This window comes from Phodopus roborovskii, unplaced genomic scaffold, assembly GCF_943737965.1.
Source record: "Phodopus roborovskii unplaced genomic scaffold, PHOROB, whole genome shotgun sequence".
NCBI lineage: Eukaryota > Metazoa > Chordata > Mammalia > Rodentia > Cricetidae > Phodopus > Phodopus roborovskii.
This window is the reverse complement of record NW_026126517.1, coordinates 19,819,062-19,837,423: the sequence shown is the minus strand read 5'-3', so window position 1 is coordinate 19,837,423 and position 18,362 is coordinate 19,819,062. Positions and strand designations below refer to the sequence as shown.

At 42.1% G+C, this 18,362-nt stretch overlaps 1 protein-coding gene across 1 annotated transcript in view; it reads left to right on the top strand.

Moving 5' to 3' along the window:
- LOC127231574 (alpha-tectorin) overlaps positions 1–18,362 on the top strand; it is a 127,346-nt gene that overhangs the window by 43,379 nt on the left and 65,605 nt on the right. The window contains exon 8 of the mRNA XM_051197181.1: positions 17,791–17,855. Coding sequence (XP_051053138.1) covers positions 17,791–17,855 — 65 coding nt within the window. The remainder of the gene's footprint in view (positions 1–17,790; positions 17,856–18,362) is intronic.

Sequence of the window (18,362 nt, the reverse complement as noted above, 5' to 3'; positions counted from 1 at the left end):
CCTTAATTAACCTCGGCGTGTCTTAGTTACAGCAAAACTCATGGTTACTCTTAACCCCTCTCTGTTATGTAGGAGACTGCCCAACTTCCTCCATCAAATCAGACTTAATTCTCCCAAGGCTGGAAGTGGATACAGAAATTTCCATGTAGGAACTTAATATTGGGGACTATGTTCTCACCTTTGTAACTCACTTTCTGATTAGTGTGCTTTGCTTTATTATTTCTGCCCTGATGACAGAATGTCTTTATTTATGGACTTATTTTTCCAAGAATGAGTCCTTGACCCTTTCATAACTCTTGTATTTATCTGGGGCCAGGCTGGAACATTCATACAAGGCTTCATTGAAAGAGCTGGAAAATAGCTGAAACACATGGCATTGTTGTTGTTGTATAAATTATGGCTACTTGGTACTTCAAGACACTGCTCCCTCCCTTCCCCTGTATTACCAAGAAACGTGCTTAGTTAGGTGTTTTCCCTTCTTAGTGGTACCACCCAAGAAAACACTCACAGGAGGGATTGGACTCTTTCCTGTTGCCTTTGTAGCACCCACTTCTTTAGGTTGTTTGCTTTCTCAAACTTTTTTCCATCCCTAATTGCTTAAGATAGGGTTTCATGTAGCCCAGGGTGATCTTGAGATGTAGCTGAGGATGACCTTGAACTTCTAATCCTCCTGCCTCTACCTCCCCAGCGCTAGGTTACAGATGTGCAATCACTCTGCTGAGAGATATCCTCAGCCCCTTTGAGCCCATTTGTAAGTAGCAGAGGCACGCGGACCACCTTCTAGAGAAATGCTTCTCTCCCCAATGATGTGGTTTTACTGTGACCTCAGCAGACAGCTACATCAAGACACAGAAGCAACAACAACCCCTCAGTAGCTAGAGCTACATATAGGAAGAAAGGAGCGGTTATAGGACAAGATGAAAAAAGACGCTGAGAGCAACAGAGCAGTTTGCTTGTGTGTTGTGAGTGTTTAAGGTGACACTTTTTTTTTTTTTTATACTCCTAGGTATCATGAACTCATCACAAAGTATGGGAAATTGGAGCCTTTGGCAGAAGTAGACCTAAGACCCCAGAGCAGCGCAAAGGTAGAAGTTCACTTTAATGACCAAGTGGAAGAAATGAGCATCCGTCTGGACCAAACAGTAGCAGAACTGAAGAAACAACTAAAAACTCTAGTGCAGTTGCCCACGAGCAGCATGCTTCTCTACTACTTTGACCACGAGGCCCCCTTCGGCCCAGAAGAGATGAAGTACAGCTCCCGAGCTCTGCACTCCTTTGGCATAAGGGATGGAGATAAAATTTTTGTGGAATCAAAAACAAAATAACCTCTACCAGCCTTGTAAAAACTCACATAGGACTTCCTGCAGGGCGTTTGTTTCCAGCGTGCTTTTCTTTAGGAGGAAGGACATTTCTGTTTTGTTAGTTTTCATTTAGCTTTTGGAGGGGTTTTGTATATTTTCTTCCCCTAGAATGGGTAGGGGATTGTTTTTGGTATTTTCTACCACAGATTTCTTCAGCTCAGTCAGCAGAACTTGCTGCATCTCCAGTCTTTGTGTTCTCTCTCTCTCTCTTCCTCTCTCTTTCTCCCTCTCTCTCTCCCTCTCTCTCGATGACAGAGAAATCACCGACTTCTTACTGTGTTGCTGGGGTTTGTCAGCCTCTGGGCTCTTTCCTGCTAGGCTCAAAGACAGAGTGGTCCCTCAGAGGGGTGGTGCACAGTGTTCAGGTCTGGGGAGGGGGTTCTTCCCAGGAAGAGCCAGCACCTTCTATCTCCAACTCCGGCTCCTCTTTCCCCTCCCTCCTCCTCCTTTCCTTTCTGGGGTCTGTTTTTGACTCTGACTTGCACACATTCACCTGGTAGCTTTATTCTATTTGTAACTTACTTGGTATTTTTTCCCCTCAAATTTGACTCCCCTTGCATTCTCTGTTTTAAATGCTTTTGAGTATTTTAAACATTTTTCAGCCTGATTCTGATCTCAGGAACTCCCATTAGGCTTTTAAAGAGATGGAGATGGAGAGTTAAACCCAAGGAAACTTGCAGTGGTCCTGGACACATGGGCGGAGCGCTTTAACCCCTCTGCTGCTGCTGCCCTGCCCTGGAAGTCCTTGTGCATTCCATCAGCGATCACTTCTGTTAGGTCTTTTCTTTCTGCTTAGTGATTGTATTTCCTGACAGCTCTGTCACATAAGCTACTGGAGATAAAGGAAGAGCCTGGACAGGTCTGGGGATGCAACCCATAGCAAAGAGCCAACTGATGGGCTGACCAGGAGTCTGTGAAGGAGGTGGAGAGATTAGGAGAGACTGAACTTGCTGACTGTCCTACCTTTGTCCTCCATCGAAGCCCTTGTCCTTGTGATGCCATTTAATGTGAGAGACTTTACTCAAAGGGAACTACGGTTCCCACCCTTTTCTTAGGACTTCGTGATGTCATTATTGAACATCTGTTTTTGTTTTGTATTTTATTTTTACGTCCCCTGTAGAATGATTTTTGCCTAACCTATGAGTGAAGTTCCAGTGTTACACCTCCCCAGCCCAGGTTTCTTTTGCAGAAGTGTATCTAAGGCACTTTCTTATATTTAACACCAGTCCCTTGCTTTCTCTGGATTCTTTGTTTATTCAATGTAAGTCCTTTCTTTAGTATACAGAACTTTTTTTTTTTTTTTTTTTTTTTTTTTACTTTTTACCCTTGTTATGGGAATCCACCACCTCTCCACCTCTCACCTCTCCTACAATCACTTTGTTAACTCTTTTAAGTGACTCTTATGACTTCTTCACGGATGGGGAGTTGTGTTTTTTAAAGTTTCCTCCGCCATGTGGCAGGTGTTTGTTCTCTTGATGCACTTCAGGTTCAGTATCTAAAGCTGTTGACTCAGGCCTCCGGACAGAGGGACGCAGGCCTGCATTCGCCGCAGCGCTAAAGGTGAAAACCAAAGGGTTTAGAAAGATGAATGAAGCCAATTCTCCTGCTGCAGACTTTATCTCCGAACCCTAAAAGTGGGCAGCAGGAATCAGGCTAGTATAGACAAGGACAGTTATTTTGCAATCGCATTTTCTTGACAGATTTTTGGAAATAAAACAAAAAGTGTGGCCACAGTGTCACGAAGATGAAGACTGGGTGCTTTGTGTATGTGCGCATGCGTGAGTGCGTGCGGAGGAGTTTGCGAGAGAAAACTGTAATGGAGACTGCTTTTGTCAGCCTGGGAGACAGATGCACTCTTATTTTTGAACTTTGGAGCCACTACCGTCCCACGGCAGAAGGCAAGAGTGAGCACTTACATTTTGGTCATAAGTGGAATAGTCACAATAAGATATTTTATATATGACAAAAAGTTTTATGAGATGCTTTTTTACTCTTTGAGACCCATTTCTTCTGTTATTACAGAGTACAGTGTTTATCTACTGCAGGCCCAATCCTTTATTACAGTTGCATGTAAGGGGAGCTTCTCATCCAATTTAACTGGTATAGGTGTTTCTAGGGCATTGTAATTGGTGGTTTGAATAATTGCTGAATCATTTCCAACTAAGAAAATCTCAAATACAATCCTTGGGCTTTTGGAATTACAGAAGTAAATGAGAAAAGCTGTTTAAGCATGCGTATTTACAGATTTATTCGGGTGGCTGAGTAAAGAGGCTGCGTTTAAAACAAAATCGGTGCTGTGTAGACATTTATAACCAAAATTATTTTTATAACAGACGCAGAAGGCAGAGAGAAGAGACTGTGGACCTTTGAGTCTTCACATTATGCATCATGCTTGTCTGTAGCTTGTCTGTATTTTAATATTGACTTCATCAGATGGAGTGGGAGCATATTGTTGACAGTTAGGAGGCAAATGCTGTCCTCACCGGTATTACAGAGATGTGCCTTCAGGCACAGCAGAGAGAACACACCTTTCTAAAGTAGAAATCCTTTTCAGATGTGGAAAAGGAAAGGAATAACACAAGAAAGCCAAAGCCAAACCAAGAGTCCTACCTGTGGGCAGAGCTGCTAAAGCTGTGGTCCAAATCCATTTGTGAGTTTGATTGTTGATCTCTCCCAGATTTCTTTACAAGAAGCAAAAGCCCACAGTTGCCTATTTCTGCAGCCCATTGCCATAAATGCATAAGAAAGCCACAGAGATGAACATTCCTTGTTCATAAAAATCCTTTTTGGTGAAAATGAATCCAAAGGGCAGAGGACTATAATGCTGCACCCACAGAGAGCTGCTTGGCTAAGAGGAAGGGCAAATGCAATTGCAACTGGGATTTTTAGCCATGTCTCCCCACCAGCCATGCTGGGAGCAGAAGACACTTTGTTTTACAGTTTTGATCACCATGGGAGCCATGTCACTAATAGCTTTTCCTAACACACATGAGTGTGGCTCAATACACTGCAGCTTAGGCCCAAGGGCAGGTAGAACATGACTCCAGAATGCTTGATAGTTCTTACATATTGTCACTTCTGTTTATGAATTTGACTTTTCCCTTCATTTCAGGTGAGACTGAAATGCAAACAAACTGCTTTCAAGATGCCCAGAAGCTCTGTGTCCCCAAATGTTGTTGTGAACTCTACTGTTTTTCATAGGTGCTTCCTTAAAATGTATGTTTATTGTAGTGACAGAGGGACTGGACTCTCAGGCCCTTTACAATTGTCTCCTGCAGTTAATGGAAATATAAATATATATTTTATTTTAGAATATAATTTAAACATGAAGGTCTATTCTTTGCACTTTTTATTAATATATATAGAGAGATAATCTTTAAAAAATTAAAAATCCAAGTCCATTTATTTCTTGTGTTCTGAGTGGTTCTTCTGGAGTGTTGGGACAAAGATGTGTGTTTGTTTTTATACAGTTATAGATGGACATTGGTTCTGGAGTGCCTTCTTGGGGGGATTACCCTAATAGTAGCCTTGCCATTTTGCCAAATGTAATGGGTATTTTGCTGAGGTTGAAACTTCTCAAACATTTTGTTTTTAAAAAAGAAAAGAAAACAAAACAAAACAAGAAAAAACGCTTTTACTTTTTTGTTAGTAAAAGTTTAGGTTTCCAACACACTTTCTATACTTTTTATTTAAGCCTTTAGGGACAAAGCTTTCTAACTGTTCAGCACCCTCTTTATTGAATAAGATTGAAAACTTCATTTTTGATGAAGTACAAATTTGCCAGTTTTTATTCAAGGGTCATTTTTCTTGAAAACATTTTCTGCAACTTTGGGCATCTTATCCTTATTTGTTGATCAATAATTTCTTTGTAAGCTGTTAGGATTAACGCCCTTTTGAGAATTAGGGACCGAGGAGTATGCATCTGTACTTAGGAGACAGTGTTCATGGTGCTCTTGGTGCTTTGGAAGTGCATCAGTATCTTCCATTTAGAAACTTAAGATGAGATCTGCTTAGGTATATTATTTAACTTGCCCAAAGAAACACAGTTGGTAAATGATACTTGGCTCCAGCAAAATGACAGCAGTGGATGTTGCCTGGTTTTGAAACCCTTGCCCTCCAGCCCACATCTTCACTGTTAATCCTCATGTTACTCCAGAACAAAATCACTGGAATAGCGAACAGTGCTCAGTCCATCTTCAAAGATCCCTGTGTCAAGTCATGGTTGGTAACTACTGAGACCCCTGCTCCTCTGAAATGCCACATTGGGTGCTTGTGATTGATGCTGTTGGTAAAACAAGACGAACCTGTAATATGATGTAAGGAGACTGGTAATTTGGTTTTTTACCTCAGTCCATTCTTAGTTTCAGTATGGAGCCAAAGGTGACAGAGGCACTCGGTTCCAACTGAGATTAATGTCAAGGACACCCCAACAGTTCGGGTGAACTACAATTGGCATTTATCAAGGAAGGGGAAAATAGTTTATAGCCTGATGGAGCCCTTTTGTGGTTGCCACTGCTGTTGTTCCTCCCTAGTATTCAAGAAGAAGCTGTGTGAAGCATATAAATACTGCCTACAAAATAGAGGAGACAGGTTCTTGTGGCCTGCAGGATCTAGGTCTGCCAAGCCAATTCCAATGCAGTTTGAATTTGTGGAGTCCTTCACAGTTGCCTCACCCTTAGTGCTTTTTAGTCACTTCAAGTAATACAATTAATACAAGTAAGAACAGCCACAGGAGAGTCAAACACGAAGGAATTACAGAGAAAAATGTCATGGGCATGGGTGTCTGTTTTATTCAGGAAGTTCAGCAGGGGTGATGTGAACTATCTTGGTTGTGTTAAAATGCCATTTGTTCTAAGTTTCATATTTTGCATTACAAAGAGACGACATTAAGATGTTAGATTTGCTTTCCAAACAGGTGACTTCCATAAGGTTCAAAACTCCAGTAATGTAAGGAAGGTAGAGATTGAGAGGCCCCATTGTAGTATCTCTACTGCATCTTTTATTCATTTTTTGGTGTCCTCCCAGAGTTTACACAAATAACAGCAAATCCAAATATATATATTCTAGTTGCTTGGTCTTGCACAGCAAAGAGTGTGCTTTATGTATGGTCACTAGCCTTGCTTTCTTTGTCCATAAAGAATATCTTAGAGATGTCTCTGTAATAGGACATAGGAAATCACCTTAGCCTCTTTACACATGGTAGTTGTTCATTGTATGCCCACATGTGTCTGATGAGTATTTTATTCCTTGACATTTGAGTTTCTCTTGTCTCTCAGCTCTCTCTGCCAGAAGCAACACATATTCCTTTGTATGTTTGAAATGGTCTGTAGACCACGTGTGGAGCTGCTGAATCAGAAGGTAGAAGAGTTTGTAATGTTGATAGATATTTTGAAATTATTCTCCAGTGGGATGATACGAAATTAACATGTAAAGGGCCAGGCAAGGTGGTTTGCACCTTTAATCCCAACACTTGAGTGGCAGAGGCACATAGGTCTCTGTGAGTTCAAGGCCAGCCTGGTCTACATAGTGAGTTCTAGGCCAACCAGGACTACTCAGTGAGACCCTGTATCAACAAAACAAAAACAAAATAGCATAAAGCTGCCATGGTTTCTTATTTGGCACAGTCCTGCAGGGTCTAAGGCTTCACTGTGGTTGAACTTGATATCGTGGGTTCTTGGCAAAGAGTCAACCTTCCCAGCCAGTCTTTGCACTTGGATTCAACACATGACTGATGTCATGTGGTATCAGTTAGGCACAAGGGAAGAAGGATATATTCTAGTTTAGATTTTTCAGAGACTTCAGTCCAATCTGCTCTGTTACTTCTGGACTCACAGTGAGATAGAAAATAACAATACAGGGTGAAAGTGATGAAGAAGGAGCAGGAAAGGGCAAGGGCAAGGTAGAGTCATGGGAGGCATATCACCCACATCACACTTCTTCAGCCATGTCCCATCGCACCCATCACCTACCATACGAACCATTGTTCTCTGAAGCCTGACCTTGAAGGTTTCATCTCTGCCACAGAAGGCATAAGTGTTACTCATGTTTGACAGTGTGTGAGCACTTTAGCAGATCACTTGTCCTAAAATCCTGTGCTTATTTTCCGTAATAAGCTTCAGTCAATGCTGACTCTTGCCTGCCATTGAAGTGTCTTGTAGAGGATCCACATGTTGTTCCTTGCGGGATGGAGAATACAATGAGCCAGCCCTCTTCCCATCTCAGTGTGCTAACAAGGGTATTAGTACAAAGCCAGTTCTGAGGTTTTAGTTATATGAGTCTACATAGAACTTATTGTTTTAATTGCTTAGCTGCAGCTAGGATGTAGCCCTGTGGTAAAGGACTTGCTTAGCCTGTGTGAGGCACTGGCTCCTGCCCAACACCACAAACTAATAATGAATGCTTTGGTTAGACACAGTTAAGCTGATTTTTAAGAATGGCTCAGATCTCAGATATGAACATCTTTTGTTATTGAATCTTTAGGGAGTATTCCGCTTCATAAATAAACATTAATAAGCATCATTCTGTGATTTTCAGATATCCAACATCACAGTTTTATATGAATATTGTCCCAGAATATGGATCACAAATGTGGCCAGAACAGAAAGAAATGGAACTTAGGGAAATGATTTTTTTTTTTTAAGTAGAGTCCTAAACCCAATAGTTGCAGTATGCAATTAAATACTACCACTTTGATCTGCTAATAAATATAAAAATGTGGTTTAAAAAAATATGTTTTTAAGGATGGAAAGTTGAGCCTGCAAGATGGCTCAGCAGATAAAGTCATTTGCTGTTCAAGCATGTCAACCTGCACCCAAGACCTCTATATAAAGGTGGAAGGAGAAAGCAGACTTCTGAAAGTCGTCCTGTGACTTCCATGCACACATTATACCCCCCACATATAACAGCAAAGAAATTAAAATTAACTGGCTGTGCCTTTAATCCTAGCACCTAGGAAATAAGAGGCAGTCAGATCTCTGAGTTTGAGGCCATCCGAGTCTACATGGCACATGCCAAGCTAGCCAGGGTTACATAGTCACTATTTTAAACAAACAGGATGAGAAGCAAATTTTCTATATGAGTATGCCATGTTCTGGAAGTCAACCCAGAGGACCAGGAGTAAAGATCTGAGACAAATAGGAGAGGTGTACTCCTAGATGTAAGACTCTTAGACTCTTGCGGGGTTGTTGGTGGGGTGTGTGTATGTGCGTGTGCGTGTGCATGTGTGTGTGTTATAGTCTATTGTGAAGAAAACCCCAGGAACACAATTGTATTTTCCCCTATAGTGCCATCCATTTTGAGGATCTGCTATTACTCCTTTCTAGGGAACAATGTATATATAGCCTTAGATAATAGTTGACTCATTTAGGTAGATCTGGGGGCATTGAGGATGGACCTGACGAGTCACTAGGTAAATGGTAGAAATAAGTGCATCCAGAAAGCACAGAGTTTACATGGGGTACAAGGCACCAGCACCCCAGGTTCAGTTTCTTAGGAAGCAAAAATTGTGATATAGTGGAGGAGTAGCAGGTCTGTGGGGAATGTCACTCAGAAAAGAACAGAGAAGTATCAGGATCGGGGCAGGAAAAGTCTTCACACTGAGCTACAGATACATCAAAGGTAGCCCCATCCAAAGGAATATTCTGGATCAAGGAAGTCTTGCCTGGTGAGTCTTGCCATGAACAGAAATGGCTTCTTGTCATGTCTCTGCTGAAGGAGAACCCCCCATATCTGCTGCCACTGCTTCTTAAGCAATCTACTTTACTACTCACCGGGGATGGTATCATCTCAGCCATGCTATTTATGCTGTAACCTGCATATCCACTGCCAGGGGCCACTCACGGCTCCTTCGCTCTGAAATGCTTTCCCCAGTGGTGCTCTGGATCTTGCATCCTGCAAGTCTTCCCCCGATTAACAGTGCTGGCCCAAGCCTCTGGGCAAGCAAAGCATGTTCACATGTGTTAGGCACACTTTTCATCACTGTGGCAAGTACCTGAGAGAAAGAAGCAGTTTTGTGTTTCAATTCACAGATTGCCTGGATTGAGTGATTAGAGCCATTGCTTTGGGTCTAGGGAAAGGCAGAATATCACGGTGACAGGAGCATGCTGACGAGGCTCTTTGCCTCATGAAAGCCAGAAAGCAAAGAGAATGTAAGGAAGGCCCAGGGCCAGATGTGTCCTTTAGTGACATGCCCCCATGATGTAGTTATTCCAGCCAGGTCCTCCTCCACAGTTCTGTCATATTCAAACTGTCTGTAAAATATGATAAAGCCATGGAGCATTAGTCAGTGCAGAGCCCTTGAGATCTAGTTGCCTCCCCAAAGAATTACTTCATAACATCGCCAACTATCAGGACCAAGCCTTGAATACATGAATCTTTTGGAGGACACTTTGTATCTAAACCATAAATATTTAAACGAGGGGGATAAAAGTGGTTTGACTCAATTCTCCCAAGAGGTCAGTCACTGTCCCTGAGAAGCACTGGCATATTAGGGCTCAGCTGTGCTCTGTCATCCACAGATTGGACATTTGAAGATGGGAGACACTAGAAGAGCCTTGCAAAATGGGAGTTCATACTTTTGGTCCCCTCTACCTCCATTTCCTGTGGCTGTGGCCACCTTATAAATATATTCATTGTACCAACACTGACAAAGTCTGCTTCAAATCAGCTGGTCTGGTGTTTTTGTCTACTGAGTCCCTCTTCTGCAGCAGATGCTCTCGTGGGTGTTTATATATGACACAAAGATCTTCACACTTTGCAATTCCCTCCCTTCTGTCTATTCACATCTCCACTCCAGACCTCCTAGTCACTGGTTTTCCAACTTTTTGAGCCATTGTCCATCTGGCAATGTGGTTCATCACTGCCTTTGAGTTTACACATAGAATATCCTCAAAACACTTCTCTTTTGATACAAAGTGCATGACACAATGGATTACACCAAAGCTCCATACACCAGGAAGATGCCTCCTTCTCATGGTTAAAATCACCAGCATTCTCATGAGCATTCCCATTAGAATCACACAAGACATACATATGAGGCTGTAACATAGCTACCATCTGTCTGCTAGACACACGTGCACACACTCAGGGGCATCACATCACCTACACCAACTATACATTATATATATATTGATCTTCATCTAGATGACCAAATATGAGGTGTGGGATCTGGGATCTGGGTGGCAGGTGACAGAGCCCGAACTACCTAGTTGGGCAGCTTGTTCATGACTATTCTCTGTGTATCATTTATACCCTATGATGGATTGCTGGGGTCCATCTGCCTTTGGAAGTTGGATCCAATAGGGCTCAGATCATAAAAGAAAATAACACATGGCCATTTGTCTCTTGGGCAAATGCCCCATCAGAGGCCCCAGTCACATGCCAACAGTTTAATTTGAAGAGGTGTATCTCTTTGTTGCTAGAGGTATGGCCTTATTGCAGAACACCGGGGCCTGCATTGTAGTTTAACCGCCAAGCTTTGCAATGAACTACTCATTTCATCTCTTTCCACCACTAGCATCTCGAACATCAAATAGTCAGTGGGACCTATGGCCAGAGTGTCAGAGCTGTTTGTATTGTAGCCTAGAGCTGCTATAGAATTCATTCACATTATCAGCCTAGCTCCATGCTGGCTGACCTCCTGGGCTGGAGCAATTTTCCTAGGTCTGAAATGTGTGGCCTTAACCCAAAGACACAGACAAAAAAAAAAAAAAAAAAAAAAAAAAAAGGAGAGTCTTTTAGGGCTGCAAAATAAGTATATTGCCTTTCACTTTGGAGGAGGTGTTCCTGGCCACCAGGTTTTGAAAGTTTTATTAGAACAGTATCCTTGGGTCTAGAGGATTTATCTTCCACTTTGTAGAACAGATGGCACCAGAACATCTAACCTTCTTCCATCCCTGGCTCATCACACCCAGGATGCTGAGGTTTGATACTACATAGTGAATCAGCAAGATATACTGGGAGACCCAGATGGTACAGAACACTTTGCATTATATTATGAAAGAAGATGTCTTAGCCCATTGTCTGATGTTATAATAGAATGCCGGAGACTAGGTAAATTATAAAGAAAAGAGGAGTGGGTTTTTGTTGTTGTTTGTTTGTCTTTTTTGTTATTGTTGTTGTTTTGGTTTTTGGTTTTTTGGGGTTTTTTTGTTGTTGTTTTATTTTTGTTTTGGTTTGGGGTTTTTTTGGGGGGGTTTGTTTGTTTGTTTGTTTGTTTTACCTCATGATTCTGAAAGTATAAGAGCATGATGCTGATACTACTCAGCTTGGCAGCCTTCTGCTGTTCCAGGCATGGTGAAAAGCAGAGAAGTTAACATGGAAGAGAGAACAGAACAGAGAAGGCCGAGACTTTACAACAGCATGCTCTCATGATGGCCCTGTCCTTCCAGGGTTACAACTGGCTTTCATAGGACAGCATCAGTTGATCCAGGAGGCTCCACACCTAACTCTTCTCCACCCGGACACTTCTCCTGAGGTCCATCTCTCAACACTGCTGCATTGAGACACTCAAACCATAACGGTGACTGCCCATAGCCCAGAGATATGAATGTGTGTTGCCATTTGTTTCATATGACAGAAACTATTGCCACTCTTCACTCCCAACTTTTCATTTGTGTACCTGAAGCCACACTTGCTGGCTCTGAAAAAGTGAGCATGAGTCTATAGTGGTTCACAACCAATCACCAGCATCCATCCTGACCGGTGGAGAGATGAGAGAATCCAGCACCCCCTCACCTTTTAAGAGTGACAGTAATTCACTACCTTGTCTGGCACGGAGGTGGGGGAGGGGAGTTGTTTCAGATGCTTTCAAGATTGTGGTAGCCCTCAAGCTTCAGATCAAGAGCCCAGTGTGCCAAGCGCATGGATCATACTGACATATTGAGACAGGGAAAACATCACCTAGATGGGTTTGCAGATTCCTGTAAGCTGAGCTTTGCCAGGACCTTCTTTCTCCCCTGGGCTCTGCATATTACCTTCTCTCGTTGTCTATTGGTGTTGACTGAACCCCTTGTCCACCACTCCTTAACCTGTTTAGGAGAATCTGTAATATCTTTATGAGGATGAACTGGGGGAAGGGTATTTTTGCCAAGTTGTTTTAGGGTCCTTTTTGGGGGGGACTGCTTACTTTTTCTAACACAGAGATTCTAGATTTAAAACCCAACTTGAGACTGGAAACTGAGACTGTGACTGTTTCATTTCGTTGAGACTGGGAATCAAACCTTGAATCTCGACACTCTAGCACCTTGCCACCAAGCTGCCTCCCCAGACCTACTTTCCCTTTTAGAGATGTCTCACTTTGAGGTATCTCACTAGGTTGCCCAGGCTATCCCAGAAAGGCCTTGAATTTGAGATTCTCCTGTTGCAGTCTCCCAAGTCACTGGGATTACAGGCCTATGTCACCAAGGTTAGTTAGACATCATAACTGATTGGAGAAGCCGCTCTCTATCTTTGTTTATCATTCTTCTGCATTCAGATTCTATGTGGTACACATACCCTTGACGACTCTCTGGCCTCTGTCTTTGGCCAGCATGCTGTTAACCATCTCCAGAGCTCTTTATGGATCAGATCCCCTTGACTCTCATACTGATCTCTTCTCTGTCATTGTGAAAATGCTAAACCTCTGCTTCCCTCAGACCTTCATGTAGGAGGGTGCTGTCACATGGCCACTGCTGCTTCAGAGATGCATGGTCATATCCATGGCTACAAAGAGGCAGATCCTGTGATGAGTGCCTCCTTAGTTCTGGCTTGCTGAGGGGAATCACACTTCCTGGGGCCTAGGGACTTCCTGCCTGAGAGGAAGGTCTCACTAAATGGCAGAGGACTTCTAATACTTTTTCTGTCACCCACCACAGTAAATTTGGCTCTACAATCTTAGTAGATATGATCCACCACGTTCTCTAGACTTGTAGTAAATGCCTGAGGACTGTCGGTGTTTGAGTCTTCCCTGAGGCCCTTTGACCCAGTATCAAAGCCATTATCTCTAGAGCCAATGAATATCCCTGATTCTGTGCCAGGGCTCAGCTGGCTTGGCTGAGCATCTTCAGAATTCAGTCCCTTAGGTTCTCTCCCCACTCACTCTAAGCCAATGTGCTAGCTACAGCCTTCAGTTCCTTTGAAAGTATGGTCCCTTCCTTTCTTGCCACACCAGCATATCAATGGCTGAATTATACAACTGGAGCCTGAGTCTAGGCCTTGCAATCGGGAGAGGAGTTAGGAGCAGCTTTTGAGCCAGGTAATTTTCTGTCCTGTGGGGAAAATTCCTTTCTATGATGTTTGTGCACAGGAAGAAATTTTATCTGCTAGTGAGGTAGAGTGGAGTGTATCTGAGGACCCAGAATCTTTGCGAAATCAAAGAGAGTCAACATCTTTAGGGATATCTCTCCATTACACATGTATCTCCCAACTTAATGGTGGTGATGCTTTCTGAGGAATATATTGCTGGCAATTTTGTCATTATGCAGATGTCACAGAGTTCTTGTACCAACTAAGACAACTAAGAGTGCAATGTAACTTGGTGATATAATCTTTTGCAACCACTGTTGTACACGTGGATTTGTTGTGAACAGAAATATTGTCATATGACACATGACTGTATTTAAAGATATTTACATTTAATTCTGCATAGTCACATAGAATACACATAAATATGTATGTATAATGAATCATACAATATGCATATGTGTATACATTATATTTTTTTCTTTTTTTTTTCCATACAAGCCCTAATGCTATAGAGCTGCTTGATGTGAGCACCTAACAGAATTCTGTCACTCAACAGGAGTCTCTGGAGCAAAAACCTTCCCAACAGTACATCTTGCGTCATTCCATGGTCACTCCAGTCAACCATCTCTTTCACAGAAAGGATGTAAGAAACCTGAAGCAAAAAACAGAAACATTCAGTGCATAACAACTGTTTTATTTGCTTTCAGGGAAATTCATTTCTGCTTGTTTCTTTCCCTAGTGTCTTTTCTGCCAGTCAAGAAGCAATGTCAGTCTATGCCATGTTTATAAAGCATGGATATCTCGGGTAACTGGCACCAACCCACCCCAACTTCACCTATCTCAAGTCTAACTCCTGGCAGGAATCTTTACATAGCACCTCACACCTTCAACCAAATGCATCTTGCCATGAATAGAAGCTTTTGTTATTCATCCATCTGTGGCCACCTAGTGTGCAACTAGAGCACACCCCCACCGACCAGCTTCCTTCCAGCCCAGAAAGGGGTCTGCCAGATCAGCCTCTTCCCAAGCACCTGGTTCTCACTGGTCGCCAGAGTCCCAAAGTCATTTTTATTTCATTTATGCTGCCATATTGTAAATCTGGTTCTGCCCAGATGGCCTCATCTCAGCAGCAGTCCAGCCTCAAAAAGGATAAAGAATTTAATATGGGTCAAAAGGCTGGGATGGCAATATCCTTGAGTGCATGAAAAAGGGAAACTGGAGCAATTAGTATACGCCATCAGCAGGGTTTTTAAGATTCTGATTGGCCGGCCTCTGGACATTCGGGGCTGATGAGACTGAACTAAAAAAGCCTAATCAGGACCAGGCAAAGGGCTATGCTGCTTTAGGTGAGTCTTGGACTTGAATTTAATTCTATTTTACACAGGTATCAAACAAATGTCTTTACATAAATATGTGCCTTTTGGAAGAAAGGAGTCATTCAGCATCTGTAAGTGGGTCTATGGGGAAAAGTCATATTACCAGGGAAAGAATCAATGCATTGTGTAATGCCTACACACTTATCATAGGTTTTTGGCAAAAAATGGGGGAAACTTATGGTAAAAATCTGGTTCTCTTAACACTTTTGTCCTTTTAGCACAACATATGCAAAGCTGGGATTGTTTTGATTCATTTTATTTCTGGTACAGGCAACAGTTCAGTGTCTGGCCAGAGAAAAATTTGGAGAAATTTAAAAATCCCACTGATTTCATTTATTAGGACCTTTCCTACTGCATCCAAATTACATCTTTTTTTTTTTTTTAATGAATTCCAATTTGAGTATTTTAATTTTGGTGGTAGCAACAGCTATTTTGTAATCTCCATATGTTTAAATTTTTCTTTGAGATTTTTGTACATAAAGATTCTATGAAAATCATTCTTACCCCTTCTTCCTTCCCTTAAACTCCCCCTCCCAAATTCATGATCTCTTAATTATTATTGTTACATGTATATACATGTGTGCACACAAATGCAAATGTATATACAACTACTGAGTCCATTTAGTTTTGCTTGTATGTGTATTTGTCCAGGGTTACTCACTCTGGATTGAACTTGGTTTATTCTCACTGGCAAGCATCAACTGAACATAGACTTCCTTTGTGTGAACTGCCTTCCAAAGTCCTTTCTGGACTCTTTCATCAGGAGAAGCCTGTGCCCCACTACCTGTGAAGACCCCCAGGGGTATCAATGGAAGTGTCACGGGCATAGTTTCCTTTTCCTCATTTGACTGGGAAGTGCCAGGAACAAGGAATAACAACCTACACACATTTGGGAAAGTTTCTTTAAATACTTTATATATACCTGTGTGTGGAAAGGGGTTAACAGAGTAGAGCCTCTCTGTGAACAGATCAGAAAGGAAAAAGAAAGTGAGAGAGAAGGAAAAAAGAAAGAGAGAAAGAAGCAAGAAAGGAAGAAATAATGGGAGGGAGGAGAGAGAAAGAGAGAGAGCGAGCGCACTTCAGGAGAAAACCAACTTCATTTAAATGTCGGAGGAGCACTTTGTTGGGTTTTCTCCCATGCTGGTGGATGCTAATTCTGTAATGCTAGACTGTCGCCTTCTTTTGGGTACAAAGAAAGAGAGGGAGGGTTTCCTTTGTGTTTTTCAGTGCAAAGTGATTCCGATCAGAGAGAACCAAGGCTTCAGCTCCAAGTACCTGACATTTCCATCTGAATCCACTTTTTTTTTTTTTTTTTTTTTTTCAGGGTGGGTGGAGGGAGGTCTAGTTTTTCAGGAAAAGAGCCTCTCTACGAAATCCTGAAACCGATCTGCAGACTTACTTTTCCTTAATCAATAGAAAGCAACTTGATTGCAACTCAACACTCCCCGACTCTAGTGCAGGACTAACTGAATTTTTGGTTTTAAGAGTTCAGGATTCGGACGTCATTTCAGGAATCAGAAATAATTGGCAGAGAGGTGGGGAGAACTGACGTGAATTCTTGTACCTAATTTTCCGGGCTCACCAAGATTTGGCTTAATATTTTTCACTCAATCCCTCCAGGCTCTACAGGACAGGTTAGTGGCATTTTTTCATAAATACAAATATCTAAACGAGTCCTCCTCTCTGCTGCTGTCTGGACCGTTCCCCCAAGGCCTTCAGCCTGAAGCTTGCACTGCCTCTGCTATGCTCTTTGTGAGACCTGCCGAAATCCTCTGCCATTTGCAACAAAACTGGCTAGAGTTTACTGAGTGCTTGAGACATCAGTGTGTATGTCTGAAAACCGACTTTCACAGTATCAAGTCATTTCTTTTCCTAAAAGTTTGGCTTAAAAAAAAAGATAACCTCAAATGATAAGAGCCAGGTGTTTATCTTTAAGAATGCTGTAGGCAGCAGGTTTCCCGGTCTGCACTTTGGTTCTCAAGCAGGTGCGTGTTGAACTTGGAGCTTATGTGTGTGCTTGCATCTCAGCTTTTTGGAGGCTGGAAGACCATCCACGTTCCTGACAGAGGGTAAAGCCACCCGCTGAACTGATTGTAAATTAACATGCAAATGAGTTCAGATTTTGTGATGGTCCTTCTTATAATTAACTTCCTGCAACTAACCAGTTGCTTACATGCCGAGTTCTTTTTCTGTTGTATTTCCAAGCACACACTTTGGTGTGCTGCTTTTTAAGTGCCAAAGTAACCATCAATCATTGGTTTCACTATGGAGTGTTGGTGGACAATCATAGGCCACCTGTGAGTCTGGTTAGTAAGATGACGGATTGGCTCCATGTCATTGAGAAGAGGATGGCATACTCTCAATCCTCCTACCTGGGAAAACACGTGGCATTTCAACCAACATTTCTTGATCCTGATGGAGAAAGCCCTGTGGAGATTAGGACAGTTGGGTCTTACAGAGGCTAGCGTACCAGAGACACAGTCTGAGACCTGTGTTTTTGGAGTTGGGTGCTATTATTTTTTTAATCCGATGTAGAGTAGACACCTTCCCCTTGATTCTTGCAGCCTGCATTACTCCCATCTAACTCCCTGATCACCTACACTTCTAGGCAGCCTTCTTCTGGGGGTCTACTTTGTTCCCCAAGTGTCGAACTCAGGAGGACCTGCAAGCCTTCTGGGAATTACAACCAACTCTGAAGGACTGATGTTGTGATGTGAATTTGTTCTGTGATGGTTGTGGTGTGTCTTGGGATTTGCCGACAAACACACCTGGTGTTCTATTTACTCTGGCAAGCAGGGGATTTTTTTTCCTTTTTCTTTTTAAAATTCCAGGATGAATTATTCATCATTACTTAGAATTTGGGTCTCTTTCATCTTCGCACTTGTACAGCACCAAGGTGAGTATGACAGAATCTCATAAAGCTCTTGATCAGCATGCTCTTGAATTTATAAAGAGACACTTTTGTTGGCGCTGTAATTGCAAGGGCAGGTGTACATGTGTCTGCAGATACAACAACCAAAAAAAAAAAAAAAAAGTAAATTAAATTCTGTTGTCAAGGGTAAAATGCATTAACTTTGAACTATGCTCACTTACTCTTATTTAACTTCCAACACAATTTGTATATACCAATTAAAAGTCTATAAAATAATACAGACTAGTTCTACTCAAATACATGCAGGAGTTGAGGCTGCCCATGCCCTCCCTCATCATAGATCCAATTTAGTCATTTGGCTTATTGTTGGAGACTTTGAAGAGTGTTCTTATTTTTAACTCCAAGTTAGGAAGTTTCGGCAGTAGCCTTGGTGATGGTGACCTGTTTCTCAGGGACCTATGACATTGGCCAAGAATGTAAAATTGCAAATGAAATAAGCTAATTAACTCTCTCAGCACTCATGATCCCTTC